The sequence below is a fragment of the Scomber scombrus genome, chromosome 15 (assembly GCF_963691925.1).
Source record: "Scomber scombrus chromosome 15, fScoSco1.1, whole genome shotgun sequence".
NCBI classification, from domain to species: Eukaryota; Metazoa; Chordata; class Actinopteri; order Scombriformes; family Scombridae; genus Scomber; species Scomber scombrus.
In genome coordinates, this window is record NC_084984.1 from 10250916 (window position 1) to 10275420 (window position 24505).

At 41.9% G+C, this 24505-nt stretch overlaps 1 protein-coding gene across 1 annotated transcript in view; it reads right to left on the reverse strand.

Annotated features, from left to right (window-relative positions):
* Nucleotides 1-24505, reverse strand: part of col27a1a (collagen, type XXVII, alpha 1a) — a 67940-nt gene that overhangs the window by 37595 nt on the left and 5840 nt on the right. The window contains 9 exon segments of the mRNA XM_062435199.1: nt 583-627; nt 1417-1470; nt 2849-2895; nt 3448-3520; nt 6124-6168; nt 13122-13175; nt 13321-13374; nt 15885-15938; nt 22755-22808. Of these exon segments, the coding sequence (XP_062291183.1) occupies nt 583-627; nt 1417-1470; nt 2849-2895; nt 3448-3520; nt 6124-6168; nt 13122-13175; nt 13321-13374; nt 15885-15938; nt 22755-22808 (480 nt within the window).

Consider the following 24505-nt stretch of genomic DNA (forward strand, 5'->3'; position numbering starts at 1 on the left):
GACTTTGAACACTATCTGACACACACAGCAGAACCGACAGCTTCCTCCAAATGGCTTGGCTCCATGCTGGGGGGGACCAAAAGCCCTTTACTCCAACAAAAGCCTTTTTCTTGTTGCATCCAAGACCCTGACATGCCGCTGGTGGGACTCCATGGTATGCATGCTGCAGTTAACCCTTCCAACAGCCATGGAAATACTGAGTTGACTCAAACAATGACGTAAATGCAGACCCTATAAAATTTTCACATGTGTAGGTGTTGAAGTCCTTGCACCAAAAGCTTTCAATACGATCCAAATAGAAGATTAAATAATAAAGCTTCAACATAATGTAAATGTATATCATTGCCTAATTTGAGTGGGCTTATAAGCATATACTGTAGCAATGATATCTTTAATCAAAATGTTGAGGAGGAAAATATTCATTTGAAAGTTGTTTGACATGTGTCACCTTCTCCCAAACTCTTCTCTTGTCATTCAAAAGTCATGAAAAACAGATGATACATTCAAGATAAACTGAAGACACACAATTCATCATCAACTTTGGAAAGATTATCTGTAAAGTATGTTGAGACAAAACTTTACCGGCCTACCCATCTTGCCCCTCTTCCCTGGTTCACCGGGAATGCCCTGGAAATCAAAACAAAGAGACAGAGAGAGTAGAGACGGGATAGAAAAGATAGCAGGACGGGGGGAAGGAAAAGGTTCAAGGAAGGCAGAAGAACAAGCAAAACAAAGAAGGAAGAGAAAGACAGACATCATGTAAAAACAAAAAAGATATCAAAACCAAAAACATGACACTCTTGGGCAATGACTGATTCAAGCCCAAAACACACAGTTAAAAGGCAATAGCCTGCTTAAACAGATGTGAGGAACAGCTGACTGCAGCCAATCCAACATTTTCCCAGCCTATTATGAGGGATTAACGCTTCCATCTTGTACATATATACTTTATGTCAAATAAACAACAGTTTTCTCACTGGGAGAAACATGGGCAGACACTGTCTGCTGTGTGCAGCCAAAATACGAGCCAACTTGCTGGCCGGATGGCTGGCAGTGAAGGGGTCCCTGATTACAGCCTGCCTTGCGCTGCTGACGGCAACCTTCTGGAGCATGTCATAAGTACGGCTAATCACTCCATGTTTTAGAGGCTGTACAGAAGAAGGAGGTCACTCAGTTCAAAGGCTCTAAGAGGGGGCTTTTTATCATATGAGTCATCAACACTCCCAGGCGGCCTTATACAGCAGCATCTCGGACAGCTGGGGATTGTTCCAGCATTATAACACAACAAAACAGCTGAATGAAATAGCAGGAGAGGCAACTCTGTTGTCAACTCAAAAGGGCTGTTAGTTGGCTTTACTCTTTTTCTTTTCAATTTTGCAATTATAGATAGAAAATATACATTTGACCAGAACTCACTCTTTCGCCATCAGGGCCCAGGCAGGCCAAAAAGCCCGGGATTCCAATGAAACCCTGCAGGGAGAGGAGAGGAGAGGAAGAGGAGAGGAGAGGAGAGAGAGAGGAGAGGAGAGGAGAGGAGAGGAGAGGAGAGGAGAGGAGAGGAGGAGGAGAGGAGAGGAGAGGAGAGGAGGAGGAGAGGAGAGGAGAAGAACTATGTGATGTGAGTATTTTGATGCCATAAATGCAGCAGGAGGAGCAGAGTAGCTTCTATTTGGCTCAAGGGTCTGGGTTTTCAAGGGTAGATGGTCCAGCATGGATAGGGTGGGGCTCCCATGAAGAACCAAGCCATGAGGCAAGTGTATATGCCCATGGACTGCATGGTGCTGGCTTCCACGATGTAGTCCAAGGGCCACATACCCTCACGCCAGGGATCTCTGAAGATAACCAGGGCATCACACTGGGCTGTCGGTGCAGGGGGAGACACACAAGGAAAACAAGCACAAAGACCAAACAACAGTTTGAACACTTGAGATGCTCGTTTCAGGCGAGCACGAGTTGAGTTGGACACAATATGGAGCATGCTGCAAAAGAGCGTGCAGAATATGTGGATAGGGTGTCTCAGAGAGAGAGAGAGAGAGTGAGAGAGTGAGAGAGGAGAGGAGAGAGAGGATGGAGAGGAGAGAGAGAGAGAGAGAGAGAGAGAGAGAGAGAGAGAGAGAGAGAAGAGAGAGAGAAAGAGAGAGAGAGAGCTAGAATGCCTCCTTAAGACAGCAGGGCCTCATACGGAGCTTAAACAGGAAATTCCAGCCAGTGGGGGCAGGGAAGGCTTTGGAGCAGCCAAGGGGAGCTGATAAAGAACCTTTATTGGAACGCAACATAAAAATCACAGTTTGTATGTGTGATCATGTGTTACTTTGTTTTGGTGTACATAGAGGGTGTGTGTTTGTATGCGGATGCTTATCAACAGCCAGTCTTTCAGTAGGGTGTCCTGTATACAGTAATACAATGTTTTACGTTACAAGTAAAGGCTCCTAAGTTTAGCATACTGTTAATAGTGCCAACATCCCGGTAGAGTGAATGTGTTTGTGTGTGCAAGGGTTGGTGCTGGTCCCACCCAAAGTACATGGGGCAAAACCTGCATGCATACACTTAGACGTTGTTGCATGAGAGTGTACATATACATGCATACATGCACCTTGCCTGCAACTACACGTTTAAAATACCACGTTGTAAGTTTGCAGCCTTTAATTTATAGCTTGGCAGTGGGGTTTTTAAACAGTGATTTACAACCTCCTATAAATATTGTATAGTAAAGAGTGTCAGTGAGCTGTCAGGCTGACAGCCAATAAACATATTCACCGGTCCTGTCAAAAGCACAATGTTAGTAAATTGGACAGATAAAATCAAAGTTGACCAGCACTTTTGAAGCGGGGAAATTGAGTGAACTTACCCGAACGCCTTTTGGCCCCAATGGTCCTATAGGCCCTGTGTAAACCCCTGAAACACAAAGAGAGGAATATTATAATATAGCAGCTCAACATTTTCACTAGTCTGTAACTGAATTATTTTAATGTTTACCTAAATACACTGTGTATCATGATGGCATTTAGAAATGTAAGCCAAAGACTGCAACTCATAGTTTATTATCAAAATAAAGTGGTACAATTTAAATTTTGATTTGTTTAATTTGGGAAAATTCAATTAAGTTCATAAATCATTTGTGTGATACATTGTAAAGATGCCAGTAAGCCTACATATGCAGGAGGAGAACACAATAACAGGTACTCCTCTGCCAATATAATACTTTCCCTCTACAAAAGACAAATGCAATAAAAGCTCCATTTGAGCTTGATAGGAATTTTTTGATGCAGTAGCTGCTTCTATTGTTGTTGTTGTCTTGGACCACTTTATTTTTGAAGGCATTCCAACTCCTCTATACCCAAATCTATTCCCCCCCTAAACAGAGCTCAAAGTCAGCTGTTCAACATAACCTAATTCCACTTGGCCCTTTGCCCTTACTATGGCCCTGACTACAACTGTACCAGTCACAGCAGAGGATTTACTGCACCTGCCTGCCAGGATAACCTTTGGCACCTGGGCTTCCGACTGGACCTTGCTCTCCCTGCAGGGAAGAGAGAGAGAGAGAGAGAGAGAGAGAGAGAGAGAGAGAGAGAGAGAGAGAGCAGAGAGAGAGAGAGAGAGAGAGAGAGATCAAAATGACTGCGCTGTAACACAAACACACAGGCAGGCTGCACAGTAGCCAACAGTTTTCAGAGAGGGAGACAGAGCAGGGGGGATGAACTATAATGAAGACAGGAATAGTTACTTTAGCTGGCGCACCCGCCACTGTCGTATCACTGTCATGTTTTTGGCATGAAGCTGATGATGTGATGATACAATATATATCATGCGCTGGCAGACATTTATCAACTGTAATGGAGTGAAGTAGCTGTGACTTTAATATCTCTGGCTCTATTACATGAATAAAGAAAATGAGCAACTACTTCATGACAGTGTTGGATTTTGATGGTGGGCTGTGATTTGTCAGTGTCAAAACTTAAATCTTAAAAAATTCTTGATTGAGGACTAGTTTTTGGAAGAGACTGTTTCCTTTTATATTGGAAACTGCATTGAAAGAACTGTAATCCTGAATTTTGAATTGTGCAATTATTGCGCTGATGAAATTGTATTGAAATGGTATAATATTCTCTATACCTTCCACTGCACTTGCTAAGTGTCTGTGTTTTGTTTTTTTGTAGAAAACTATTTATTTCATGGTGTGGGGTGTAAAGAAAAGATGGACTTGCAGCCTTTGTGCAAACAACTACACAAAACAAAAATACCTAAAATAAAACTGGTTTGCACCCCATTCATAGTCAAACTTTCACAATATGTCATTTCCATCTGGTTACTTTATCTATAAATGGTTTCTCAATTAAATTTTCACAAATTGTAATAAATCAAAACATCTTATATATGAATATTGTGATATACAATTACATACTTGCTACTCCTACTTAGTATTGTGGTTGGATAAATTATTCATCTAGCAAACCTTTCAGATGTGGTCTATGTAGATACTAATTAGGATGTTTGTGTGTGTGTGTGTGTGTGTGTGCGTGCGTGTGCGTGTGTGTGCGTGTGCGTGTGTGTGTGTGTGTGTGCGTGCGTGTGTGTGCGTGTGTGTGCGTGTGTGTGTGTGGGTGCATAACACATGCACTAACAGAGGAATGTTGTGTCCAAAATGTGTCCATGTATAACTTCCTTTGACACACTCCGGACATGAAGCCATGCGCAGTGCTTGCCGTACACTCTCTTGGATAAATATAGTGCATAATGCAGCCAGTTAAAACCAGACAAGGATTTGGCTGGGTCAGGTTTTGGACATTTAACTGTCCAGCAGCCAGGAGAGGCTCTGAGTACGGCCCGTGGCGTATTACAGTAACAAAGAGTCATCAACACTTTATGCAGACCAGCTGGCCTTTGCTCGCAATAGCTGGAGAGCACACACTGCCAAACAGTTGTGCTTATTAGTCAAACACTGGTGCTATGGGGATTCAGACTTAAGGCTAGAGCTGTGATCAGCAGCAGAGGCTCTGTGGGAAAGAGGGGGGCGTTCAAGGATGGAACAAGTGGAAGGACACGATGTTAAGAGAAGAAGTACTCCCTCTCCGTGATGAGTAGTGCGGGAATTCCCTGCACTGGTGATGTCACTTTACACAGGGACTTACTTAAAACTGTGTGACAATGAGCAGAATGTTCCACTCTGCTTTCCATGAGTCAGGCCTTTCCTTAATACCAACAGTAGTATAACCCGGTCCGACTGAAAATAGCTCTGGATGCGGAACTGGATGCTCCATACTTAAAATAGTCCTTTTGGGCTGGAACAAACAGCTAGAGTCATGTCTCCTCCCACTTGTAGAAATGAAGAAAAGGATTTCATTGAGCTGCGTTTCTCCAGTTTAAAGACGGAGGGACAGATAGAGGAGGAAGAAATACTATGAGAAGATTAAGATTAAAATGCTGTAGCACAGAGACTGAACATTTAATGGTAAGTAGCAGGGACAGATCCACAGAAAGAAACGCAGGCAAAGTTTCTCCAAAGCAGCTGTAATGGATGTGAATGTGTCACTGTTGGCCTAGTTGGCTTGTTTCTGTTTCTTTTCTCTCGGTTTTTTCCTCTCTTTGGCATCACTTTCTGATATCCTGCAGAGCATCGCTGCAGCACAGCGCTTTGGCCAGATGTCTGTCCTCACCAGTGCTTCATAACAGGCTAATCTAATCTGGCTGGCCTGCAGGCATGCTTGGTGTGCGGACACAAACACATATGTACACAGATTTGAGAAGTTAGTGACCTGGGAGTGGGTGAGCTTTTTAAGAATGAGGCGAGACGAGATAATGTAAGGGATTAGTCATTGATAAGGACCTTGATGGACACCATAAGAAATAGACATTTCTAGCAAAGTCATGAAGATAAACACAGTCATTTTATGGGGGTAAAAGGGCTGTGCATCAGGTTGAGGCAAGCATTTTTTAATGGATGTTAAATACACTTTGAAATATTTATAGAGTATAGCATTACATCATCAGCATGTGTTGTGAGACGAGGGAGTATTTGACATTATTCAATAATGATGTAAGTGTGAATAACAGCAAAAGCATGAGAGAGCAACATTTATCAAAGCCGTGAGAAAAAGTAGCTATGAAATAGATAAAGATACTTACAGTCTCTCCAGGGAGTCCAGGTGGACCAGGGTACCCTTTCTGTCCCTAAAGAGACAAACACAGGAGATGGAGCATAAAATAATGGCTGAAAATAGAGAGGTGAAAGAAAACACACAAATTCACAGTGAGGAAAAACTTGACAAGCACGAGAGAAGTTTTCCCTCAGTGTGTGGCTGACAAGTGGAGTTTTGTGCAAAGTAAAATATGCATGTTAACGCTAACAGCGCCGACAGACAAGTTCAGTGCCATATGCAAGGAATCAATCTGCCCGACTGTCAAAGGATCAGACTTTCCACTGGCAGTGTTCACAGAGAAATGGTGCTGAGGAGGCCGTGCCAGGATCATGGCATGTTGAGGATATAAATGCCTTCCTGTTTGAGTCAGATAGCAGGCCCCTCCCTCAGCCTGCAGAGCAGACTACACTGTAAACAGCCTGACATTGTGCTTTTGCTGACTCCACAACAACACAGACCCCCCCCCCAACAAAGAGAGGAGGAAAACTCAATCAAAGGTGGGAAGACATTCCTTTCCAGACCACAGTTTGATGGAGTGAGTGAGCATGAGAGAAATAAAAGAAAAAGGGGGGAAAAACAACACAATAAAAACAGAGGGGCAAAGAAAGCAAAGACTCCTGTTGTCCCGTTTTCCAAAACCACAGCTCCAAAATACTAAGCCAAGACTCTCAGAGTTCCTGTAAATCATCCTTTAGCCCTGTCATCTGACTACAGCAGGGGGAAGAGGACACAGCTTCCCTCCACTCATTATGTTACATGATCACTCTCACTGGCTTACACCTACATGCCAGCAATTTAAACATCATTATACGCCACATTCAGTGCAAATAAAGCAACTATGTCCTCAATTATTTTGTTTTGCAGTATTGTAATTTCAATAAAGAAATAACATAGTCATAACAGACCTAATCTTTAAATATCATACTGTTCTCTCTGTATCTAAGATGTCTCCAAGTTTCCTTTTGGAGAACCTTTGTGTCTCACTATAGCCTCACATCATCTGTTGCACATCATCCAAAGACCACTAGGAGGAGACGCTCAGAGTGCGGGTGAAAACACATGAGCAACACACATCAAACAAACAGAGATGTCAACAGGCGCTGACAGACTGCTGCCGTAACACAGCAAAACTTGCAGAAATGTGTGTGTCTGTGTTTTCCATTTTTTTGTGCAAAGCTCTACTGGTAAGCCGTGTTTTGGAGAGAGCAGGCATGGATGCATTTGCAGACACATGGCGCCTGTGCCTGACCTTTTAATAATGTTCCATTTGTAAATTGAACCATCATGATGTTGGGTAACTATGATACTCTGCGTTGATGAATTAATGTGTCTGAATCTGAATGTCCATCTGATTATAGGTACCTTTGCTACTAGCCAGAATATCTCACATGAGATCCATTTCTGTTCTGTTTCAATACATTTGTAACATGTGTTTTCAGGAGATGTATTGACCCAGTGCCATTCTTATGGCATGTGAACATGTGTGCAGATATATGAACAGACAGGAGGGAGACACACACACACACACACACACACACACACACACACACACACACACACACACACACACACAGATACATGTACACCTTCATCTTATTACATGGCTTACTTATAGTACAAACATGTGTAGGGGCTTATGTTCTCAAGCTGTGCTGTGAGGTCCACCAGCCACACACACACACACACACACACACACACACACACACACACACACACACACACACACACACACACACGCTCTGTGGGCCCTGAGTATTAAGCATAGCCTCCCAACCCCAGCAAGACCATCTCAGAACCTTATCTCACTCATTTGAAGCTTGCTAATGAGAATGGCCATTCCCACCCGTCCGCCTATGTTTACAATGCCACTTGCTTAATGAGCATGTGTGTCTAATCAGATAAACCCACCAGAATGCTTTTCATTTACAACAGCTCCCAGGTAGCAAGCACCCTGTAAGCACTTTTTCCCATCATCCTAGCCCACTAAAGCCAAGGAGTGCCTCAGGGAATGCTAAGCGCATTTTGGCAGACATAAAGTAAAAGACATATTGTGTCTACCAATGACATGTCATTCCTCTGAGAGGGCACTGACTTATTACCAGCTACTCTGTACATACTTAACTTTGTGGGTGTTCAAATAAGCACAGGCCTCATGTCTGTTAGCACCACAAATGATGAATATGTGTCTTCTACTGCCTCCATTGGGTAGCATCCTGGTAGCTTAAATATACCCCTTAGCTCATTAATCTCTGCTTTCATCTTTCTGCGCCTCTCCTTCCAAAATCACTCTTTAGCATGGAGCCAGATGATTGCTCTGAGCAATCGTCTGGCTCCATGCATGGCATTGCATGTACAGTAGAACATAAACCCTGCATGCGGATGTCTGGCGGCTACAGACGTAACAAACAACTGCGTGAACATAACAGGACAATTTTGTTGAAATCTATCCGGCGGAAAAACATCCCTCATCTCGTCCCTGTCTGAACCGCAATTTCAGCAGCACGTTTGCTTGCTTGCAGTATCACTATGAGCATGCCGGTAGACAGGGCTTGCATGGACATGATTTGTTGTACTTTTTTGAAATATGCAAAGAAAATGATGGTTGATTTGAATTCTCCCATAATTGCAGTGATGATGAACATGTGGAGTTGTTAGTTTGAACTGTGGGCAGGACCTAAATGGAGAGAGTTTGGTTTGGAGCTGCTCTTAGGGAGCTTCAGACAGATTAATGTCGTCCTATAAACTGTCTTGAATAAATGAAGGAAAGGAATAAGATTAATGCACTGTCTGGCCCCTTAGTATTCATAGGATGTTCTTGTCAGGAGAGCTGTGGTTTAGACTTTGTTTGAAAGGAAAATTATCTGTATAAAATCTAAACTGGGGGCAAAACTGGACTATCCACAAGACTAATTCATAATACATTTGCATACACACTACACACGTACATTCTCATCAAGTTTTACGAAGCAAGCAAATTCAGTAGTCCTCTATGCACTGTGTTGTCTGGAAACTGTGCATGCTGTGCCGGAGCACATTAGAGATCACCGTCAGACATCATTGAACATTAAACTCACACATGTATGTGTGCCACATGTATGGCACATATGTGAAAAGCACATGGACATGCATACACAAGGATCCAACATAATGTGCCTCCAGACAGTCATAATTTCCCACAATGTAGCATACTAACCACTGAGTCTGCATGAGACTGCATATAGCTGCTTATTGACTCTATAGTAACAGACCTTCTGGGACAAAACTGAAATCTCACTCTGTTTTTGTAGTCTTTATAAAGTAACTCTCTGCAACTCTTTTTTCCCAGATAACTTGATGAATTAAAATGAACATGGCCAGATATGTCTATACTGATTGATTAATTTAGAGAATTAAACTTTTACTTCATACTAATGACATACATTAGTGTTGTTTCACCCACAGCAGCTGTGTCAGCAGCACGACATTCATTCAATACTGGGTGTCTACATCTAACAAAATTCTTCAATACAAAGGCAATGTTGATAACAACGATGCACTGCACTATTATAATGGGATAAACTACACCACACCCAGAACCAAACTTGCACCGTGGGTTAAATTACAAGGGCACCAGGGATAAATTACAAGGAACAAGTATATATATTTTTTAAATTTAAAAAAATAAAAAAACTTTAAAGGAAAAGTTTGACATTTTAACAAATATGTGTGTTTAGATGAGAACATAAATACCATCCCCATGTCTGTATGTTAAGTATGGAGTTAGACCCAGAAGGCAATTAGCTTAGCTTAGACTAGAAACATGGTGAAATATCTAAACTGGCACCAAACTTCAAAACTATGCATACCAGTACATATAAAGCTCACTAACTACCACGTTTTATCTTGTTTGACTAGGCTGTTCATAAAAATAAATCTAAAAGCTGATTTCCATTTTTAAAGTTGCCTACTGGAGCTATTTCTAGAAGAAAAACTGAAATGTGCAGTGATTTTCTTATGCTAAGCTAACTGCATCCAGGCTCCAGTGCTGAATTAGATGAGAGTGGTATAAATCTTCTCAAGAAGGTGAATTAACATAGTTCCCAAAATGTTGAAAATAATCCTTTAATTGTAAAAACTTGCAAGAAAACATCAACAAAAATGCATATATCCATTGACACAAAATCTTCTAAATCAATTTCATTCTGATTGAATTTCACCCTGATTTATTGCTTCTTGCACAGGAAATCTGCAAGCAACAATAAATCTGAGTGCAAGCATACCGTTTAAGCAGAAGCACAGCAAATCTAAGCACAAGCAGGGGCTATTTAGTGCGAGGGTAGGGTTTTGAGAGACAGATTTATAAAATCTGAACGTGAAATCAATAAGTCATGCTCTCAAATTGGAAGACTATGCTCTTGAATGAAGAAAGGAAAACAGCCCCATATAGTGGACAATCCTGGATTTCAGAATGAAAAAGCAGAGACAGCGTAAAAGACGTGTGATGTAGAAAAAGCAGACAAAAAGTGAGAAGAGACAGATCAACTCGCAGCGGGAATAGACTTTGACGAAACGAGTACGGAGGCAGAAAGGTAAGACGTGTGGCCTTGTAGATGAGGTCTGGCCGTGTGTGTGTCCCCTCTGCCTGACCCTGCCTGCCATACTGAAAAGCCATTCACAGCCTGCATGGTAGAACAAATGTTGTACAGAGCGGAACATGCTTGGCTTGTCTGACAGTGTAAAATCACACTTTCAAAGCACCACTGCTTTCTCCATTAAAGTTTTCCATGGAAAACCAGCAGCCAAATTCCAGAATTCCCCGTCGAAGTGTCAAGCTAAGGCTGATTTAAAGCACATATACAGTATCTATGCGTGTGTGTGTGTGAATGAAGGAGAGACAGAGAAGGTGGAAGGGAAAAATACAGAGGAGAACAGAGAAAAGGCTGCTGTTGTCCCGTTTTCCTAAACCGCAGCTTTGGAGTAATGAGCCAAGCAAGTGAGACAGAGCAAATCAAACAGCTACAGAGCAGGGAAGAGGACGAAATAGCACATGGGTGTTTCAGGGTGGCCCACCACTGCAATGTAATTGTCATCACTGCTTTTCAACATAGCGTTGACCTTGCACCAGGCCCTAGTGTTTCAGCGGAGAGGGTTTCATCAGGACAGAACGCGCCTGGGACTTTCCACCTGAGCGAACTGAGAAGTCTGAGCCAGTCTGTGCTACTACAACAGCACAATGCAGACATTGACTCACACCTCTGTCATAGCAGTACGTGTGGGCATGTAGCATCAGGATTTATTATAAGCAACAGCTAAGACCTACAAGAAGTTTATGTACATTGTTTAAGAAAATAGGTTAATAAACGTCTCTGTGTTTTGTGTACGGAAAGGAGTTGACTCCATGTGGTTAATTTAACAAGTTTCCTCCGCAGTCATCATGTCTGTGGTTCACTGACCAATACCTGAGGCATGCTCTGATGATGGCAGAGTTTGTGTTGATGAAGTTGCTATGGCAACAGCTTCCCAGACGTGTGGTGTGATGTCATTCTGATAGACTTCTAAAAAGCAGCTGTAACATGGCCTTGGGTTTTGTTTAGAAGATTTCATGAGCATCTGCACCAATCAGCACAGTGTAGGCAGGTAAAAAAAAGGATGAGCAGTGGTGAGGGTGAAGAGTCGACATAAAGTACATGCCCTGAGTGATAATTTGTGTCAATGCTCACAGACAAGAGGTCAATATAATGTCTGTCCTGGACCCGGGAACTCTCACCTGTAGCTCCAATTCACATGTGACTTTTTCTAGCCTCACAAATGGCCAAGCCAAGACTTATTTAGTTAGAAGGAAATCTGCAAATGTTTTCCACCCGCTTTACATTTTCCATTATGATTGAGTGTGTGAGCATATGTGTGTCTGTGTCAACGAGTATGAGAGAGACATACAAATGGACAGAGAGAGAGAGAGAGAGAGAGAGAAATAGAGGGAGAGAGAGAAGCAGACTCCTAACAAAAGCCACATGTTAAGCACGAGGCAGCCGTCCAACTGGAGTCTGACACTCTGTTTCAGAGCACTGTGGCTCTGAAAGACAGCGAATACATGCAAGTTCACTTTACACCTCTTCTAAAATGCATACAATCTGCCTACTATATTTAGCTACTTCTACTTTGTTTGAAATGTGCACATGGCTCAGTTTTATCTAATTAAATTATGTGATTGACCGAGGTGTATTGGATCTTCTTCAGCCCTCATGAGACATGTTCTTATATTAGATTTTCTGGGAAAAGGTGAAAAGGCCTGGGGAGAACATAAGACAATTCAGTTGTGGTGATAATTTTTTGTTTTTATATCTAACTGATGTCTTTGAAAAAGCTTTTTTGGCTGAAGTTGGAGCAGTCTGCTATAAGGCTGTGTTTTATGTGCACACACACGCAACAGGACAGCACGTACACACAACCTAAACTTTCCCCTTGGAGCCACTCTTGGTCTGTGTATGTTCCACTGTTGTCGACCAGAGGCTCTGCCCACAATTTCTTTTACTTAAACTCATGAATCACTCAAGTTACGACTTCAGGAACATCTCAGACACTGGTAATTTTGTGTTTGAGTGTACGAGCGCGTGGTCCTCATCCTTTTTTCCCTGATGATAAAAACCTCCCCCTCCATCCCTTTGACATCTTTCCTGCCAACATTAAGATCCCTCTGTGCTGGATCCAGCTGACACAGATGGAACAAATGGTGAGCGCAGCACAAAAGGAGACAGAGGGAAAAAGAGAATGAAGGAGAGATATTTAGAAAGATGGGTGGGTTACACACACACAAGGGTTATGAAATGGTGACAGTGACTCATGCAAGCTTTCTTTACTAGGCTTTCCCAAACTTTTCAAGGGCCTTGCTATTCATAGTTTGCAGATCTGGTTCTAATTTCTGAAAAAAGCAACACTGAATTTCATTTTTTGGAGGGAATTTGGTGAAAGGATATTAAGAAGCTTTAGAGGGACCGTCAGTCTTACCTTTCGACCTTCTTGGCCAGTCAGTCCAACCGGGCCAATAAGTCCTAGGTCTCCCTGGAACACAAAGCGAGAATGTCAAAAGGCAAATAAATGTAAATCTCTGGTTGCAGAAATAGAAATAATAAATGTGCTAGGTACATGCCAAGCAGGATGTATTTACAAACTAATGACGCATGTAAGAAAACGAGGCATTTAATACCTTCTCTCCTTTAGGTGCTGGCCCAGGTGAGATGCCAGGGTCTCCTTTTCTCCCCTAATAGAAGGAAAAACACAAAGACCAACCTTGTATGAGTGACAATTACCAGAGTCATTCAGTGATTTAAATCTCTGAAAGTGTCTGACTAACAATCACATTAACTAAGACATTTCACACCCAACATGTTTCATTTGGACTGCTCAAGCTTGTCTCTGTACATGTTGTACAATTGTGCTATAATTGAAGCAAAAAAACAAAAACAATTCCCATAGAAAAACAGTGCAGATGTTTTTCTTAGCCCCATTGTGTGGGCACTCAGCCCCTCCAGCCTCACACACCGAGCTTCATTGTCAGCAGGTAACAATAACGGGGCTTCAGCACATCAAAGCAGCGAATCGGAAATTACACTCCCTCACTTCCCCGTGGGGACCCCTGCTATTTACAACTTTGTTTCATTTATTAACGATGAAAGGGCAAAAATTGGGACGCACCCTTTAACATCAAACACTTCTCTCAACACACCTGACAGGTAGAAGGAGCCCAATCTGCACCAGTCTGCCTAGAATTTCCTGAGGCATTCACCACGTCAGGGTTGGCTTGAGGAGTACGTCTAAACACTTTTTTACTGATGATCATTCAACTTAAATCCCTCAAGGCTTTTGAATCTGACATGTTTGAGAAAAGCTGACATTTTCTGTCATTTTTTGCCTTTATTTGATGGTGAGAGGAGAGATACAGACGAGAGAAGCGGGAAAAACGAGAGCAAACGAACCAGGAATGTTGCAGTTATATGGATGGTTTTAAGATGCAGAGAGTTGTGTGAGAAGATTGATACCACTTTCATGTCTGTAAAGTAAAAATGTTAGCTTAGCTTAGCATCAAGTCTGGGAACAGGGGAGAACAGCAAGTCTGGCAGTGTCCAAAGATAATAAAATCTCCCTACCAGCACCCCTAAAACTCATCAAGTGTAAGATGCATGATTGCGTGATGATGAGAAAAAGATTGTAAAAAATTAGGAATTTAACAGAAAAACAGACGGAGTAATATAAATTACATGGTCAGGGAGGTATGGGTGACCTGGGGAGGTCAAGGCTCTGGTGTTGGGGGTGGGTTGTGTGACCGCATGCTGCTTCACAGTTGTCATTTATGCAAGGCATTTTTATAATGCTCTTTAAATACAGCTATTGCTCCTTGCTGTGTACCTTGAGTACACAGAGCCAGAGGTCAAGGGTGTTTGCTGAAGCATATATCAGTGCAGACAATCAGTCGAGGGATGCAGAGAATTTGTCTTAGGCAGGGTCATCTCCTGTTCATACGTTAAAATTAGACAGATTTATTTGGAGTTCTCACTTTCTGTCTCATAATGTCTTTTCCTGGATAAATCACTTCGGGTTCCCCTGGTGTCTTACTACCTTTTTCTCCCCTCTCCATTCTCCGATTGCAGAGCAAGCACAAAGACTCATAAAGATTCATTATAGATAGAAACAATACATAAATGCATAAAAACACACAAACACATTGGATAATGTGTTACTCTCTATCTCTAATACACAGAAAGTCCACTAAAAGGAGATCTCCAAGAATCTTCAAAACCGACATGTGGGGAAATCCTGACAGATGTTAAAGTGATACAACTCTTTAGTTTTGTAACGTCTCAACCTCCAGGTGTGGCTGCACTACCATGAACTTTCTAGATGGGGCTGCTAATTCTTCATCCGTAAAACTCTATTACCCTTGTTGCTCTTTATTGATTCCAGCTGAAAAACTGAAAATGTAACACATCCTCATAGGACTGTCATTCCAGTTAGAGGGCGGAGAAGATCATAAATGTTTCATCAAAGGGGACATATTGTAAAAAGGGAGATTTACATTTCTTTTTTGATCATAAAGCACCTCCAGGTGCTTTATAAATACTGAAAGAGCATCACAATGCCCAGTCCTCAGAGAAATACATGCAGTCCATATTCAGAAACTATGACTTTAAACGAGCTGTAAGGTTGTGATGTCATGACTATATGCTCGGTGTTTCCCACACCATCACATTGGCCGGGGGCCTATCCATCCAACAGGACCCCCGCTCCTCCTGAAAGAAACTAAATGTTTATTTATGTTATTTACCTAATTTATGTGCATTAATTTCAGCTCATTGTGAGAGTCTCTACTGTGTTTTGCTGTCATCTATAGTTGCGCTAGATTCTCTCCTCTACTTTCTGTGTGCTATAATCCGTTACCTGCAGTTGGCGTGCATGTGCTTCACTCGGAAAACAGTCAGCCAATCAAAAGAGTGGGATATTGAGCAGCCACAAAACAGCACATTTCAGGCTTAGTGAAGCCTTGAACAGCTGCAACTAGGTACTTTTTGACTATAAACATGCAAATGTTTGTAATTAGTCCACGAAAATGAAAATATTAAACCGGTAATGGGGAATAATATGACCTCTTTAAATTATAAACACAAGTTATGGTTTAATGTGGAAAAGTCAACAAGGCTTTTGGGTTCCTGGCAAAAAACAGAAAGGCTTATTTGTGATCAAGAGTTAGACTAAGAGTGTGTATGCATAAGATACCTTGAGCCCTGTTGGACCAGGTCGGCCAGGGTTTCCATGGGGACCAGGGGCGCCCTGTGGAAAAGGCAGAAAGAGGAAAACAACATCAAACCGTGCTCGAAATCTCAATCAATCTTCATATTGGGACAGAGCTGATGTAGACTGCGGCTTTGCTACTGTTATTAAGACCAGAGAGAGGATGGGGGCAACAACTGTCTGGAGAACCTCAGCCTTCATGCTACTTTAACCTGCTTTCTTTTACATCAACTGTGTGTGTGTGTGTTTGTTTGTTTGTTTGTTTGTTTGTTTGTTTGTTTGTTTGTTTGTTTGTGTGTGTGTGTGTGTGTGTGTGTGTGTGTGTGTGTGTGTGTGTGTGTGTGTGTGTGTGTGTGTGTGTGTGTGTGTGTGTGTGTGTGTGTGTGTGTGTGTGAGTTAGGTGGTGAGGTATTTGGGTTTGGTGTTGGGGGTAGAAGCTTATGGAAAATGGGGCTCTGTGGAGCTGCTTCACCATATGGATGTGGTTTTCCTGCCCCCTGTTGCTTCACACAGCACAACCCCCCCTACACCACACACACATGCGCAAACACACACAAACACACATTTGTCAAGCATCTTAATGAGTAATGCAGATCGTCTCATAGCATAACATTTTGAATTCCTCTGCTGGTGTGTGTTTCTGTCAGCATAGGCTGTTGCTGAGGGAATGAACACAACTGTGTCTGAAATCAAACAAAGTGAGATCTACAGTAGCAGCATATCGGTAATGTGAACCAACTTGGCCTGTCCAGCAGCCCCCATGGGACGTTTTAGCCAAGGCACTTTGGAAGCCAGAATAAATCTACACCAATGTTCCTTTAGTTCAAATAGCAGCTGTCAGACAGAAGCACTGGCAAGTATTGTTGGTGTTGTTGTAGGCTTACATCCCTGCCATCCATCCATCCATCCATTGGTCTATCTGTCTACCTCCTCTTCCTCTGAGTGACTTTTTCCTGTGAATCTCTGACCTCACTCCTACTCTCCACGTGGTATGGCACCCATGGGCCCCTCACCTTCCCCCTGTACTGGGTCAAGGGTCGAGCGAGTCAGAGAGGGCGGAAAAAGAGCCACAACTGCTTTAAGAGCCGGGTCAGCGGGTTTCACTGAGGTGAGTCAAAACAAATCAGGAAGCCATTATGTCGGTGATCTGGTCTGCAGCATCAAAAAACAACATCTACAACATCCAGACAGGCGGCTCTCCATTACCCCACAGAGAAAAAAAGGTTATCTGGGAGTTGAGCTGCAGCCCAACAAAAAAGCCCTTTGAGCAAAGTTAAAAAACGGGCGCCCTGGTAGGGTGCAGACATGACAACATAAATGCCTTTTGACATAACTCCTCTTCCTGTCGATGAGCATGTTGCTGACAGTCATGTCTGATTCACTTGATGAGAGTTTCAGAGACAGGGCTTCTCATAAATGGACAGGACGTTACTAAGCATGTGTAAAAGTGTAGTTATCTCTGATGTGACTCACAGAAAATTCAGGATTTCCGCACAGACAGATGATATAAAAAGTTTTGTATATTTTCCTTAGTGACAGCAAATCTCATGTGCAGAGCCAAAGCCAACAATGAATCCTGCTTACTCATCTTACTGCTAAGTATTGTGTGTGTATCCAAAGCTTGATATATCTTATTCCTCTGTGCTGTAGGCCTCTGTTGTTTTCCAAACTATTAAAAACACACCAATGAACCAAACTGTTGCACTTTATGACATGATTTTTCATTATGAAGAATTTGGGCATGGTAGCTTGTTTATAAATGGCCCCAAAGACTAATAACAGTGATCACATTTTTCATTCTCTGGAGAGTAGTTCAGTGAAAGGCAGACGTAGTATATTGTTAATTCCTCAAAGAACTTCAGTACACACAGAACTACTCTCTTGAGACTGAAAAGACTAGTCTTTGGAGACATTTATAAACAAACTAACATGGTGGCAGTAATCCACAGGAATTTTAAAATATGGTTTCAAAGAAATTAAAAACATTAGGAAGTGTGATCTGTTTTTTATTTCCTGTGTTTTTCACTCGTGATATTTTCATTCCAAGGAAGTTTTAATGATCTTGCCCCTTTTCCTCCCACATGCTCGTCCCCTTTCATTTTGTATGCAGCCGGTGATCCCTCGAGAGTTAGTGTCCAGACAGTGTTAAGAGGTGCTGTTGTGCCTAAAATAAACTTAAACAAACTAGACATGTTTGAATTACATGCTTCAAAATTAACCCAGCGGTTTACCGCAGTTTGGGGACGAGCTGGCACCAACATTTGGTACTGTGCTCTCTTGTCTCCATGTTGTGTCCCTTTCTCTTACAACAGGTGTCTAATTAGAGAAGGCGGGGGTGGGGTGCACTAAAGCTGAGGGCTATCAGAAGAAAAACCACCAACCTCTGAACCGTGATGCAGGGCGTTACTGTGGTTCCTGTGGTAACAACTCTGTCCATTTCATACTGATTCTAAGTTGAGACAAAATGGTCAAAATCTAAACAAATGATCGCTCCTAATGTTTCATGTTATGGTAACATGTGTACTGCCTGTTTTGAGGTATATTTATTTGTGCTTGAATCTACAAAATTTTAGCCCATACGTGCAACTTTAAACCAACCAGGAAATACTGAATATGTACTTGGATCTTGAATCTGGATGCATGACATCACTCCCGAGGTTACATTCCCACACAGAAAATTTTAGACGAGCCCTTTTAATGGGCTTTGCTGTAAACACAGTCTGACACTCAACACTAGCTCGTAAAGACAGTTTAAATGTACAGTATATAAAGATGAAAGAGATTCTGTATGATGCTGTGCCAAATGAGTGCCCCGAGGGTCAAAATATGATTAACTAACATTAGATCAAGAGAGCAAGTGCAGCCCCTTCATAATTAAAGTTCCCAGTTTGCACACACATAGAACTTCTGCCTCTGAGGAATCAGGAAAATATTTCACTGTTCCTTAAAGTTGCAACAGCTTGCCTCACCATCGCTGAGTGAAAAGAGCAGAATTTACAGCCAAATACCACATAAATTACAGTAAAACTTCTTAATAACAGAAGCAGACGAGGCGAATGAATTCAGCTCTGCCAAGGTTTTTTGGGTTAAATACATTATGTGGTGAATAGTCTACATGAAAAAGGAAATATTAAGTATTATTTAAGCATTTGCAACAATAACAGTAAAAGCTCATAGTGGCAATGACAAGTTTGTAAATTAGAAAGGAAACCTAAAGCTTACCCTGTGCCAAACATTTAGCTTAAAATCTGGTATTTCCTTATGGGAAGCTGCAAAAATAGTGAATTGAAGCATATTCATTATGCATAGTCAGTTTTGATGTCCTGGAGCTTATTACAGTAATGTTCCAAAGAAGAGATCCACAGCTTACACTAGGGATTAGACAGACCCCTAAAAAGCTGCTCTGTCGCCTGGTGTTACCAAAACAGTCCAACACACTGCCCTGAGCAGGGCTTAACACCTTTACTCATTTAGAAATGTATTTACATTGACAATTTTCCAGGTTAGTTTTCTATTAGAAATATCTGGGAAACATCTGGGACCTGAATTAGCTTCAAGTGTAGGTGAAGCAAGGTGGTTTTGTGACAGAGCAGCGGTTTGGAGAGGAAGCATGAGGAAAGATGGGCGACAGAGTTTTTTTTCACCCAGACAAAGACCCTTTTGACCCAGCAGGCTCCAGACATATATGCAGTCAGCCTTCAAATAGATACATGCCTGTGTAGCCGCGATGCATCCACCACACGTTTCCTCTCACACCCTTCTACCACCGCCGTCATTATACACCTACAAACACACTCACCCTGACCATTCCTGGACACCAGCTCCTACCAAAAGCTTTCTGTACTGACAGTGGTTGCCATAGCGACAGCGTCTCACACTCACATGTGTGGGATCAGAGGTCAAGGTTCATGGGTGGTGCTTGGTGGGCTCAATGGTGCTCTGTGTGTCATCATACAGTCTTCCAGTAATCCAAGGCTACGGACGGTGATGCAAAAAACTGCAAACAGCTCTGTCTTCAGCAAAAACCTGTGACTGGAATTTTTCTTTTCCCATAGAAGATGATGCTTATGAATGGATTGTGCTATTCAACCTCTGAGCCTGCAGCTAAAGAAACCTGCTGTGTAAATTCAGATGAGGAGTTCATTATTTCACTGATCAATGTGTGAATTTCTTTTTCCCAAATTGAAACCACACTCTTATCCAGGGAGAGTTTGGGCAACGTGTTTATGAGCAAATATTTGCAAGTGGGTATATGTGCCTCAGTGTTTGCACACACATGGCTTGCGCATTTGGTGGATCTTAAATCTGGATGCATGACATCACTCCCAAGGTTACATTCCCACACTGAATATTTTAGACGAGCCCTTTTAATGGGCTCTGCCGTAAACACAGTCTAACTTCCAGCACTTATGATCCAATCATGCTATGCCACCTGTGGGTCTGCAGCCAAAGAAACCTGCAGCGTAAAAATCAGATTTGGAGTTAATTATTTCACTGATGAATGAGTGAATTTCGTTTTCCCAAATTGATACCACACTCTTATCTGGGGCAAGTTTGGGAAACGTGTTTATGAGGGCATGTTTGCAAGTGTGTATATGTGTCTCAGTGTTTGCACACACATGGCAGCAGCAAATAAACTTGATAAATGCTTTTGTTTACAGGAAAGCGTCACAATATGTCTCATTCTTTATATAGGCAGGTCATAAACACAACCGCATATGTCTGTGCTACACGCTGTGGGATTTGTGTTGTAGTTTGAATACTCTGTGTGAGCTCCGATGTGTACTTGTGCATGTGTTAAACAAAATGACTTTGAGGTCAGAGTCAGACACTGGCGGCATGTTTGCAAGTGACCCCCGTTAGAGCTGCATCAAAACCGATGGCCTTTACAAGTACTTTTTTATTGAAGAGGCTTGTTTTCATTGTTTGCACTTTGCAAACCAACCACTTCCACTGACAATGCCAAATGCAGTTCAACAGCTGTTTCGCTGTGGCTGACAAAGGCCACGTCTAAGCCACCAGGATGTAAATCAGTGAGGTGATTGGTCGATAGATACTGCTGATGAATGAGGTTTGAGACAGACATAAAGGCTTCACTAAGGACAAGTTTGAGTTGAATTTTTTTCAAACACCTTTTGGGCTCCAACTGAAACAGGAGGAACAGATTTTTCAGTTAATATGTAAGGAAATTATCCAGTTAAATATGAGCCATATTTTCAGAAAAGCTACTGCTTTGCTTTACAAAAATAGTTCCACTCATAATCATACTTATATAATACTTGGCTTGACTAAGTTCAGGCAGCTCTGTGCTAAGAATTTTTAAGCCCAATTAAAGTTTTAGTCCAGATAAGTTTGATTTGGATCTTAAGAAATCCACCTAAGCGGGATTGATGTTGTGGAACCGCAACTAGAGACGGGATGGGAGGTGCTGCTGGGGCTTAAATAGCTTTAATTAGAGCCAGACAAAGACCTCCTTATACATCTATAGTGGTGGGGGATCACAGAGACTTTAGCTTAAGAGTCTCTCAGACATAGACAGACACAAACATTAAGTAATCATTAAAAATCGCACATAAAAATACAAAAGCACATGCTTCCAAAATATGCACGCACGTGTGCTCATGGACATAAATCATCAATAATCTATACCTGATGTATTTACTTGTTTTATTATCTGAACTGTGTGGGTAGTGTGTTTGTTTAGTAGTTGACAAAGAACCAGAGGCTTATCCAAGACTGTAACATATATTTAAAAAACACGCTCTTTGAGGCTGTACTTATGCATAGTGGTGATTTGTGCTAACATTAGCATGCTAAGATGTTCACAATGATAATGCTAACATGTTGAGGTTTAGCAAGTATAATGGCCCGATATCTAAGTTTAGCATGTTAGTGTGCTAACATTTGATGAGTAGTGCTAAACATTAAAAGCAACTGAGGTTTAAATGTCTAATAGTTTAGAGAAATTTCACTCTATCTCGTCGTATGCTATATGAAAAGTCAGGGGATCACTTAAGTCAGTTGGATTCATCCATACATGCAATCCATACATCAGAGGCAGAGAGAGAAACAGAGGAAGGAAAAGAGAATTCCTAAAAGAGGACCCACGAATGAGACTATATCTATTTAACTGCCGTGGAGAAAGAGGCCTTTCATTAGTCCAGAATGGGATTCCTATGAAGTGTCGCTGCAGCCTGCTGCAACAACTCAGGCAGGAGAAGAAAGTCCAGTGGAGCCATGTGTTCTCTGTCTGTTTACAGTGCTTTTCTTAGGCATCCTGTGGCACAGGCAGCCTTTTGAAAGGTCGTCTTTATAGGAGCTTTCCTGTTTATGCTTAGGGGTGGGAGGTCAGCACTCGCAGCCCCGTGCAGAATATGGTCAATCTGCCGGCATAGGAAAACTTTGTGTGTGAGTATGTGAGAGAGAGTGTGTGTCAGCTGGGTGATGGGATGGGTTTAAAGTGATGTGGGAGCCCGGCTTGGCAGGTTATTATTTTAACTGCAAAAAACGGTCCAGGACTTTGCCTTTTAGGCTGAAACACAGATACAGTCCTCTCTGTCCTTGTATGTCTGTTTGTCTGTCTGTCTGTTTCTCCAAATCACCTTTCTGCCAAGAGGGTTATTTCTGTCTGTTTGTTTTTGAGCTTTCGGGCAACATGCAAACAAATACACACAGACACATACAGAGAGATACCCCCAATAAACTTAAGCTTATTAACATAGATGCATAAAAAGAATCTTAGAGACTAACACTGAAAAAAGAAAAAAAAATTCTAGAGGTTACCATGGGAGGTGTGTTTAATGTGGCTAGAGGTGTTTGAGGGCAACCAAGAGGAAAAAGAGGAATGAGACTCACCCGAGGACCCCTCTTGCCTGGCAGGCCTGGCTTCCCTGGAGGTCCGAGCAGTCCCTGGAGAGAAACAGTATTCAGTCAGTGTTGTGTTTTGACATGTCGAGTGATACCATACACACGATCATACTCTCTCAAAGCCATCAGATCTTTAAAGACTCCTTTCTGTATTTCTACAGTGAACCCAGAGACAGACTGGGTAAAAAAAGTGACACCTTTTCATTCCCCGGGTGATGAGAGTTCAGCCTTATCCATCAGGAAGTACTGTGCTTGTGTGGCAGGAAACTGTAGAAACACTAGACGTAACAGGTCATTTCCTGCGCCACTCGATGCCCCTGTGTGCCTTTATCGGGCTCAATCGTTTTCTTTTAATCAAAAAAGAGGAAAAGGAGAAGTCAGGAAAAACAGTGGGCTTGTGGTTGCTGAGGCCAACTAAGAGCTACCTGCAGGGTTCTGGATCCTGATGCAAATGTGTGTTCAAGCCTGAGCGTATAGCATTTCTAAAATGCTTTGTGCACCGCAAATTGCGTTACAGTATTTTTACCATGTTGTTAAATCTGATGCCTGAGATAACACAGATATGAAGATCTAGTAAAAAAGCAGCAGAATCTACCATAAAGCACTGTTATTGACGTGTGAAAGTTGTACCCTTTCTGCAGTTTCCTCATCTCAATTTTCACAAGGCTATGAACTTTAAGAGACAAAAAGGAAGACTTCAAAAACAATTTAAACTTCAAAACAACACTAGCCCTCTCATAAACAGAGACCTCCACCTAAAGGTTATTGTACAGCTCCTACCTGTGTAGTGGATACGTGTGTGTCTGTGTTCCTATTTATATCGCTCAGAATTATAATTGTTCTCCCAACCAACTCTTCTAGGATTACCTCCATGGTTGAGACCACCCCTCTTGTTACAGGTGGTGGTGCACTATGGTGGCATAAGGACCTGTCGACATCAACACACACCCCCTGTCTATCTTCACACTTCCACCCCCTGCATCACCCCTCCTTCCTTGTTTGTTTATTCCAAGTGTCTTTTTTCCTCTTTGCACCTGCCTGTCTTTAACATATATTCTTTTCTTTGTTTCTGGGAGAATTTGTTTGTTGACTGCTCTCTAGCCCTATGTTGAAGTCTCATGAAATTTTCACGTCAGAAAGCATTTTCCAGTCACCGCATTTCAAACACAGACGGATGGCAAAGGCTGTTTTCTGTTAAGAAGTTTAGACTTGCTGAGTGTGCCTATGAGAGCATGATTGGTGCCGCCTGACAACTGAATCCGAATTACGCCAATTTTGCTGTGATTAACAAACAATAACTTGAATTTACTTACTTGAAAGTGTATTATATAATATTCTCCTTAATTCAAAACTGCTTCAAAACTACTGGATTAGAGAGTAAAAATGTGCAAACTCTCTTCTTTTCCTTTATTGCCAAAATGTCAAATTAATCTCTTTAAAAGCTTTTTAATAGTGGAAACATTCAAGTACTGGAGCAGCTTGCAGGTAGACTCTTACTGAATACAGAAGTCTAGATGTGCAAGGAATTCTGAACCTGTCACTTCATTAAATTTGATCTCAAAGCCAATATGGCTTCAATTAATAAATAATCATATTAAAAAATTCAGAACATATAAATCACATTCAGAGCAGATCTTTGACAAAAAGCACTGGCAGCCAGAGTGCAGATTCTGCACAGTGGAAACAAGAGTGCAGATTATGGTTATATTGTGTAAAGATACTTAAGGCAGAAAGAGTAA